This window comes from Oncorhynchus tshawytscha, linkage group LG07, assembly GCF_018296145.1.
Source record: "Oncorhynchus tshawytscha isolate Ot180627B linkage group LG07, Otsh_v2.0, whole genome shotgun sequence".
NCBI lineage: Eukaryota > Metazoa > Chordata > Actinopteri > Salmoniformes > Salmonidae > Oncorhynchus > Oncorhynchus tshawytscha.
The window spans coordinates 71,831,102-71,840,219 of record NC_056435.1 but is presented as its reverse complement, the minus strand read 5'-3'; the positions used below and the strand labels follow the sequence as shown (position 1 = coordinate 71,840,219).

General features: G+C 42.5%; 1 protein-coding gene across 1 annotated transcript in view; it reads left to right on the top strand.

The window, feature by feature from the left end:
• Nucleotides 1-2,504: 2,504 nt before the first annotated feature.
• The window catches only part of slc6a1b (solute carrier family 6 member 1b), a 30,920-nt gene continuing 24,306 nt past the window's right edge, over nucleotides 2,505-9,118 (top strand). The window contains exons 1-6 of the mRNA XM_042324896.1: nucleotides 2,505-2,909; nucleotides 5,630-6,031; nucleotides 6,364-6,495; nucleotides 6,760-6,860; nucleotides 7,123-7,232; nucleotides 7,566-7,698. Coding sequence (XP_042180830.1) covers nucleotides 5,806-6,031; nucleotides 6,364-6,495; nucleotides 6,760-6,860; nucleotides 7,123-7,232; nucleotides 7,566-7,698 — 702 coding nt within the window. The 5' untranslated portion in view covers nucleotides 2,505-2,909; nucleotides 5,630-5,805. The remainder of the gene's footprint in view (nucleotides 2,910-5,629; nucleotides 6,032-6,363; nucleotides 6,496-6,759; nucleotides 6,861-7,122; nucleotides 7,233-7,565; nucleotides 7,699-9,118) is intronic.

The window sequence follows — 9,118 nt, the reverse complement described above, 5'->3', positions numbered from 1 at the left end:
TAGTGTTGTCTCTCTTTATGTAGTGTTGTGTTGTCTCTCTTTATGTAGTGTTGTGTTGTCTCTCTTTATGTAGTGTTGTGTTGTCTCTCTTTATGTAGTGTTGTCTTAGGTCTCTCTTTATGTAGTGTAGTGTTGTCTCAGGTCTCTCTTTATGTAGTGTTGTGTTGTCTTAGGTCTCTCTTTATGTAGTGTTGTGTTGTCTCTCTTGTCGGGATGTGTGTTTTGTCCTATAAATAGATTTGATTTATTTTGTATTTTTAATCCCAGGCAGGAGGCCCTTTTTCCTTTTTTTAGGCCGTCACTGTAAATAAGAATTTGTTCTTAACTGACTTGCCTAGTTAAATAAAGGTTAAATAAACATTTAAACACAAAAATACAAAATGTGCCTTGCAGAGTACAACATATTTAAGCCATTGAAAGTTGAGAGAGTCCTATGTAGGGAACAGGAATAGGGCTCTGGTCTAAAGTAGTGCACTATATAGGGAGTAGGGACCTGGTCTAAAGTAGTGCCCTATATAGGGAATTGGGCCCTGGTCTAAAGTAGTGCACTATATAGGGAATTGGGCCCTGGTCTAAAGTAGTGCACTATATAGGGAATTGGGCCCTGGTCTAAAGTAGTGCACTATATAGGGAATAGGACATAGTGTGGTCCCTGCGTGTGGTGGCGGTGGTGTCCGCGTGTGGTGGCGGTGGTGTCCGCGTGTGGCGGCGGTGGTGTCCGCGTGTGGCGGCGGTGGTGTCCGCGTGTGGCGGCGGTGGTGTCTCTCTGCTCTGCAGAAGCAACCAGATGGGCTTTAGAAATGCTACATTTCTTTTGGTATGTAGGTTTGCTCACCCCTCATTGGCTTCCCATCTGCTGCCGTTTCAGCCCTCGGATACGTCCCAAGATGCACCTTATTCCCCCAATAAGGCTCTGGTCAAAAGAATTGTGCTCCGTATGGAATAGGGTGCAATTTGGGATACGACCTCGGCCTACATACCATCATAGTGCAGCAGATCACAGCCCACAGCTACTGATGGTATTATCTCCGAACCTAGACCCTATCCGAGAGCCAGAGAACCTGGTACACAACCAGCTTTGCTGAGCCTGCAGGAGCTGTGCTGGTAGGTTATGACATGTTATGTCATTATCATGAGAATGTTATTATAGGTCTATCCACAAGAGGTTTCAAGTTTTCTTCTATCTGTGCTTTGAAGATAAGGTTTGGTGATAGCAGAACGAGTGATAGAAGAGCAAACGGAATCACCTATTCACCATTTTGGTCTGCATGGTTTTCATGGGGGGGGTTTAAAGACAGGGGACAGTGAGATAAATGTCTCCCCCACCCCCAGACCCTTTATTGACTGACTCTTATTGTTGCAGTTCGCCAGCGACCACAGCCTGATTGACAGTATTTTATTTGAACTGCTAGTCTCTGGAATGTTTGGTTTTCCTCAAGTTAAATGTCTTTACGGTTTCTACCATCACATGTTCACTCTGGGCTGTTGTTTGATTGGCCAGTTTCTCTAGCTTTTTGGAAAGGGGGGATTCGGGGTGGAAGGCGTTAGGTGGGGGTAAAGGGGTTAGGTGGGGGTAAAGGGGTTAGGTGGGGGTAAAGGGGGGAGGTGGGGGTAAAGGGGTTAGGTGGGGGTAAAGGGGTTAGGTGGGGGTAAAGGGGTTAGGTGGGGGTAAAGGGGGAGGTGGGGGTAAAGGGGTTAGGTGGGGGTAAAGGGGTTAGGTGGGGGTAAAGGGGTTAGGTGTGGGTAAAGGGGTTAGGTGGGGGTAAAGGGGTTAGGTGGGGGTAAAGGGGTAAAGGGGGAGGTGGGGGTAAAGGGGTTAGGTGGGGGTAAAGGGGTTAGGTGGGGGTAAAGGGGGAGGTGGGGGTAAAGGGGTTAGTTGGGGGTAAAGGGGTTAGGTGGGGGTAAAGGGGGGGGGGGAGGTGGGGGTAAAGGGGGAGGTGGGGGTAAAGGGGTTAGGTGGGGGTAAAGGGGTTAGGTGGGGGTAAAGGGGTTAGGTGGGGGTAAAGGGGTTAGTTGGGGGTAAAGGGGTTAGGTGGGGGAAAGGGGTTAGGTGGGGGTAAAGGGGGAGGTGGGGGTAAAGTGGTAGGTGGGGGTAAAGAGCTAAAAAGGAGAATATGAATATTGATACAACCATTTGGTTGAAATAGGGCACGGTAAGTCCACCATGGGTAGTCCTAAACCTCAGTCCCCATCTCCATCGGTGTACAAAGGAAGCATTCATTTTAATACCATAAAACGAATACTAAGTGTGAAAAACATGTTCCAATCATGTTTCAAATTAAGTGGATTAATAGCAGAAAAAAAGGCATTTGTTGCTTAGTGAATCGTGGATGTGACAATTTTCAGAGATTTCAACAGTCAAGCATAGCTGACAAAATGTTGGAGGTTATTACGTATCAAACTGTGTTTCCGTGTGAGTGGCACAATCAATTCATGTAGAACCCCCCTCCACCCCTCAAGTTGATGAAAAAACACTAAGCATATAAAACCGTGAGACAACAGGATGCTCCTGCCTCAAACCCGCATCTCAGTGGTGGAAATGTTGGACACGGGGAGGGTCGACTTTCAGATGACATTGACGCTATGTAGATGAGAGCGGGGATTTGTGCTCGGTGGAACATCCCTGGCCGAAGTTAGACGGTGCTTCGAGGTGAAGCTGCTCCCGTTTCTCTGCGTTGTTTCCCCGCTCTGCTCTGCTTGGCTCTCTCCTTCAGCACCACCGAGCTAACGGACAGCACCACTCACCTTTCCCCCGGCCGGATCCTAGTTTCGTTCTGCTTCTCTTTATCTTCAAATGGAAAATCTTTTCTTCGGTCTGCTCCGAGAGAATCTGTAAGGACACAACTTTTAGATGAACGTACGGATACTATACCATCGCCCAAAATTCTGTCTGGTATAGAAGTTTGATTGTAAGTACTGATTTTACTTTTACTAGTGTGGGTAAACTTCAGCGCAATGATCAGAACATTGAACAAAACCGTGTAGACCCGTTTGGGGATACGGAGTTGCGTCTCGGTGGGGAAAAAACGGGATTTCAGATCTTGCACACGGAGTAGCCTTGTCTTAGTCTATTGGATTGGATACATCGCAACTCTGGTGTTTTACCAAAACAATAGAAAAACAGTGGTGAATCATTTCATCAGGGCAGGTTCCAGGCATAACTGTGATATTTTACCAAAACAATGAATTCCACCAGAAAGCCAGTGATTAGTTCCTTCATCAGGGCAGGTTCCAGGCATAAGCGACATGAGCGGTTGCTTAGGGTCCCCGGCCACTAGGGGGACCAGATCCCCCCCATCCTTCCCCAGAAACGTACTATTGAGAGTAAGAATAGTAAGAAACGTACTATTGAGAGTAAGAATAGTAAGAAACGTACTATTGAGAGTAAGAATTACACCGGGGGCATTTTCGAAATGTGGATGTTCAGCAGGTTTTATCTTGTTATGTCAATCAGTACCCATTTTTCCATGAACTTGTCCACTGATTTGTTGCCGACATTTAGAAAGTTTGCATAGAAAATAGATCTGATACGGTACGTGTCCATTGAACTATTCAGTGTCGATTAAAACGGCTCGAAGTAATGACGTCATACATTTAAATGAAACTTGTCCGCAAAAAAAAAAACCCCTACAATGTCGGATAAAAAGGAAGTGGTTCGTAGTAATCGTTTCCATTACCCATTTAGGTAAATTGTGCATTAATAAATTAGTGATAGCCTACATCCTCTCCCACCTATTTGTTTCATGTCTCAGGTAGCCTTCAAAAGCCAGCTTGTATAGAATAATTGACTAATATTTGCCATATTCTAATAAATCTCATGTGCCGACGTGACGCCATAGGTGAAATTTGCGCTGTTGTAGATCTGATAAAAATTGGATGGTGAAACTTGCGCTGTTGTAGATCTGATAAAAATTGGATGGTGAAACTTGCGCTGTTGTAGATCTGATAAAAATTGGATGGTGAAACTTGCCAGCTAACCAGAAAAACAAGAAGAAGCAATTCAGGCATTCTTGACAATGTTTATTTTTTTTATATAGTTAAAAAATTATTCGGGAATCATAATATATATATACATATTTTTTAAACTGTTTCAATCATAATTTGTCGCAATAATGAAAGGTAGACAAAATAAAAAATCAACCCCTGTTGGAACGGATAAAACAAATTGTCGCCCTTTAGCAAATGTCTCCTCTATCTCTGCCGTTTTCATTTACACATCTCTCAATGTTTTGTAGTCGTTGCAACATCGCTTTTGTTGAATAAACCAATTGAAACTGCTGACGGTCACGCAAGTAGCCATGTCAGCGAACACATTTTTAGATTAGCCAACTATCTAAACTATGGCCAAATCCCGAATGGTCAGGTGCCCTGATCTCCAGGGGGGGGGGGCCCATTGATGTTGTTAGTCATTCTCACTTGGATATCATTAACATGACATAAGTCATTATAAAATGTGTAGAACTGCAGGAAATTAGCTTTAAAACTGCAACAAATGATCTACACCCCATCACAATATGTGTAGTTGCACGAACTTAACGTTATAACTAAAACATTTCCTTCCATAGCCCCCCCCACCCCCAACCAAATCTCGCTTAGCCCCAAAAGGCTGCACATCATTCTACACTTGACTCGTTTTTGAAGTTCCATAATTCATGGTCATAAGCAAATGAAACGTAAGAGAAGGATGATGCCCAAAGCTTGGCGCTTATAGAGTCCTTTTGTTTGACCTCTCTTTCTCCATGCCGTCTCATCTCATAAATATCAAATAGCTGAGGGAAAAACGGGAGATTCCCCCCCCCGATCCCCCGATTCCCTCCCCCCCCTTCTAAAGATAAATGCAGAAAAATACCAAAAGCATGACGATGATTAAAGAACGACTAGGCCTATAAATGTAACGTTGAATATGCTTCTACTTCTACATTGCTTGCTCATTGGGCTGGGTTTCCGTTCTGCTGATGTAAAAATGGTTTTATACGATACATTTGATTGATTGATTGAATAATTAACACTCATTCGTATTAATATGTGGTAATTTTAATACTTCCCATTTATCCTCGTTTTTATTTATAATGTATATTTATTTGTGTGCATAAGCTGTAGCGTGTTAATGAATTCCATTTCCATTTTTTTTTTTTAAATTAATGGTTGCGTTGCACAGCAATTAACCCTCCAAATACTGATTCAGTGGACGGTGATGATCGCCACCTGCTCTTTAACAGTGTTGAAGAATCTGCTAAATGTGCGAAGACTTTTAGAGTAACAATGCTGTAAAACACCACTTGGGCTCCCGAGGGGCGCAGCGGTCTAAGGCACTGCATCTCAGTGGTTCGAATCCAGGCTGTATCACATATGGCCGTGATTGGGAGTCCCATAGGGCAGCGCACAATTGGCCCACCTTCGATCCGGGTTTGGCCGGGGTAGGGCGGTCATTGTTAATAAGAATTGCCTAGTTAAATAAAGGTTAAATAAAAAATAAACATCACGGGTCCATTGCCATACATTTTCAGCGCTATTAATGCATCAATTTGGTTCTTCCCCATGGTAAATCAATATTTGGTAAACATTTAGGGTCCAATCATTATTTTAATGACCTATTTGGTAACATTATTCTCTTGCGCTTTTTTTCCAGGTTTCCCAACTGGCTCGGTGTTCCCGCTTCTTCTCCTGATTTCCTGCCCATCTAACCGTCCCTTGGCTGGGTAACGAACCGCGAAGCTGCTGTCTACGTGGATCGGTGGGGTTAAAATCTTCCGTCCGCCTTCCAGTCTTGTCAGGAAATCAAAATCTAAACAGAGAGACAGAGACATGGCGACGAATGGCACTAAAGGCTCTGATGGACACGTTCTAACGGAGGTGAATGCCGAGCCTAACGACAAACCCAAAACTTTGGTCGTCAAAGTCCAGAAAAAGGAACTTCCCGAAAGAGAGAACTGGACTGGAAAATTTGACTTTCTCCTGTCTTGCGTCGGGTACGCAATTGGACTGGGAAATGTCTGGAGATTCCCTTATCTATGTGGGAAGAATGGAGGAGGTAATCAAGATGTCGGAACTTTTCCGTGTTTTTCAAAAACAAAAGGAGGCTAAATTTGACCTTTCAATCGGCAAATTTGTTCTGGGGCGCTCACTTAAATAATCTCAATGGCTCAAGAGCTCCCTTTCTCTCCAGATTGTGCGTAATTACGCGCACATTTATAGGCAACGCTACGAGCTCATTCATTTGAGTCGCTGTAGTGTGAAACAAAATAGTGGGTTTATCACTGTATCTTTTTGGATGATTTGAAATGTTAATGGTATATCAATGCAATAGTTCACTTTTATTCACGACTATATTTTTTGTTTTCTTGCCTTTTATATTCTTTTCAGGGGCCTTCTTGATTCCCTACTTTTTGACGCTCATATTTGCTGGTATGCCCCTGTTTCTGCTTGAAACGTCCCTCGGTCAGTACACATCGATTGGAGGGCTTGGGGTGTGGAAACTGGCTCCCATGTTTAAAGGTAAATCAAAGCCCCGTGTTTAGGTTAACCGGAAATACATCACGTTATATAAGACAAATAGATGTCCTCAAATACTCTTCTTGCCGGTTGACCATAAACGCCAGAACAATGTGTATTTCTGTGCATGTCTCCTGTCCCGATCGTTTTAACAGATCAAACTTTATATTTAGCTAATGCTAATTATATCTATATTTTTCTCAAATGATTTCATTTTGTATTAAATCACAGTATATAAATACCTCATTCCTAATCTCCATTTTCTAGGTGTTGGTCTGGCCGCTGCAGTGCTGTCTTTCTGGCTAAATATTTATTACATCGTCATCATTGCCTGGGCCATATACTATTTGTGGTCCTCCTTTACTACCGTGAGTATGATAGTCAGGTAAAAAAAAGAAAAGATGAATGAATTCATTGAAGGTTTAAAAAAAGGAAAACACATTTCCTAAATGAATATCTTTAAGTGGCATGACATTGCAAATGTCGGGGCAGTTTGATCATAAAATAATTTGAATTTGACCGTTATTACCCCTTCAACAAATGAGGTGCATGATGTTTGAAAGAGATTGGCAACATTTACAAAAATGAGAGGGAGAGAGAGAGAAAAAAAACTTGTCTTTGTTGTTGCAGGAGTTGCCATGGCAATCATGTGGAAATTCTTGGAACACAGAGCGATGTTACACCAACTACAGCATCCTGAACGCTGCCAACCTCACCAGTGCTGTTCAGGAATTCTGGGAGTAAGAAAAATTATTTTTTATTTACATGTTATTTAGTTGTTTTTTGGCTGTGGTTGGACCATGCAGTGTTACTAAAAACTTGACCTTTCAATCTGCTAATTTGTTCCAAATAATAAATAAATAAGTCATGGGGTTGAAAGAGGATTCATAAAATACATTTAATTGACTGGTAGATTGGTTGATTGATTGGTTGATTGATTGATTGGTTGATTGATTGGTTGATTGATTGGTTGATTGGTTGGTTGATTGTTGATTGATTGGTTGATTGGTTGGTTGGTTGGTTGATTGATTGGTTGGTTGATTGATTGGTTGATTGATTGTGTCGTCCTATAGGCGTAACATGCATCAGTTAACAGACGGTCTGGAGAAGCCTGGGGAGATCAGAGCGCCTCTAGCCATCACGCTGGCCATCGCCTGGGTCCTAGTCTATTTCTGTATCTGGAAAGGTGTCGCCTGGACTGGGAAGGTAACTGACCAAATTGATAGATTTTGGGCTTAAGATGCTAAACCCACCGGGGGAATTGTGACATTTGATTTTGGCCACCGTATAGGATTGTGGCCACCATTTTGGATTTTGCCCACCATTTTGGATTTTGCCCGCCATTTTGGATTTTGCCTGCCATTTTGGATTTTGCCCGCCATTTTGGATTTTGCCCGCCATTTTGGATTTTGCCCGCCGTATAGATTCAAAACCCATAGAGAAACCTTTGACTGGAAAAAAACAACAGTTGATCTGCGCCTGGGCCCTGTCTCTAATAATGAGTGTTAAGTCATTAAATGCATCTGTTAAAGGTCAACCGTCCCTTAGAACCAACTTGTCTTGTTTTAAACAGCCTATGTAGCATCGTTATGAGTCAGAAACATTCATATTCGTGTCAAAATTGACTTCAAAGTGTAAATAGGATAATTTTGGTCATAAAGTCAGTCTCGTCCAAAACGGAGTTTTGAAAGTGAGTTCGTCACGACCTACTGGAGGTTTGGCTATGGAGTAGGATCATGCCACTTGCCCAGTGTCCACTGACATGAGAGAAGCAGCTGTGCTGGTTGCCCTCCTACTGTAATCAGCTGGTTGTGCTCTATCCAATCATAGGGCCAAGAACATCCAGACAGTGACACAGACTTGCCCAGTACGCAGCGCTTCAGACTTTTACATAAGAAGTCACCAATGCTATGTTGAAATAACCTTTGACCCGAAGCCCTTTTATATGGAGTGGTCACTTCCTGATGTGTGTTTGATAGTGTCAATCACTCAAGTCTGCTACTTTTCTGGGCAAAAAAAATGATAATTGAGACGATCAGAGCGCACTTGTATCCCAACTGCAACTTGTTTTGTAATATGATTCCCTATGAAACACTGCCAGACAGACTCACACTCTGGTAATAGTGAGAAAGTTGTAAAAAAAGAAAGAAAATGGCACCAGTACACAAGTCACTACTCACCAGTGACTTAATAGGCTGATTGTGGCCTGGCTGTTTAAATGTGCCTGCTAGCTATTGAGTATTTTAAAGAACTGACTATTTTGAGGAAGTGGCTACGTTGACTCAGGAGGGTCAAACAACAGTAACTGCCAGGGTACGATATGAGAACATAATACACCCCCCCCCCCTTCGCCCTCATGGGTAGAATGTTATTCATATTTTTCATAATTAATAATAAAAAATATATTAAAAAAATATATTTAAAAATACTTTGAAAATCTGGTGTTTCTTTGTCAAACGGTTTTGTTATATTTCAGTCTTCTCTGATTTATTTAAATTGTAATATTGTGATGCGAACTCAAAACGTAATACATTTGAACTCTGTATCAAACATGGTAGGTGACAGGTATCCTAGTGGTTAGAGTGTTGGACTATTAGCTGAAAGGTTGATGGATCGAATCCCTGAG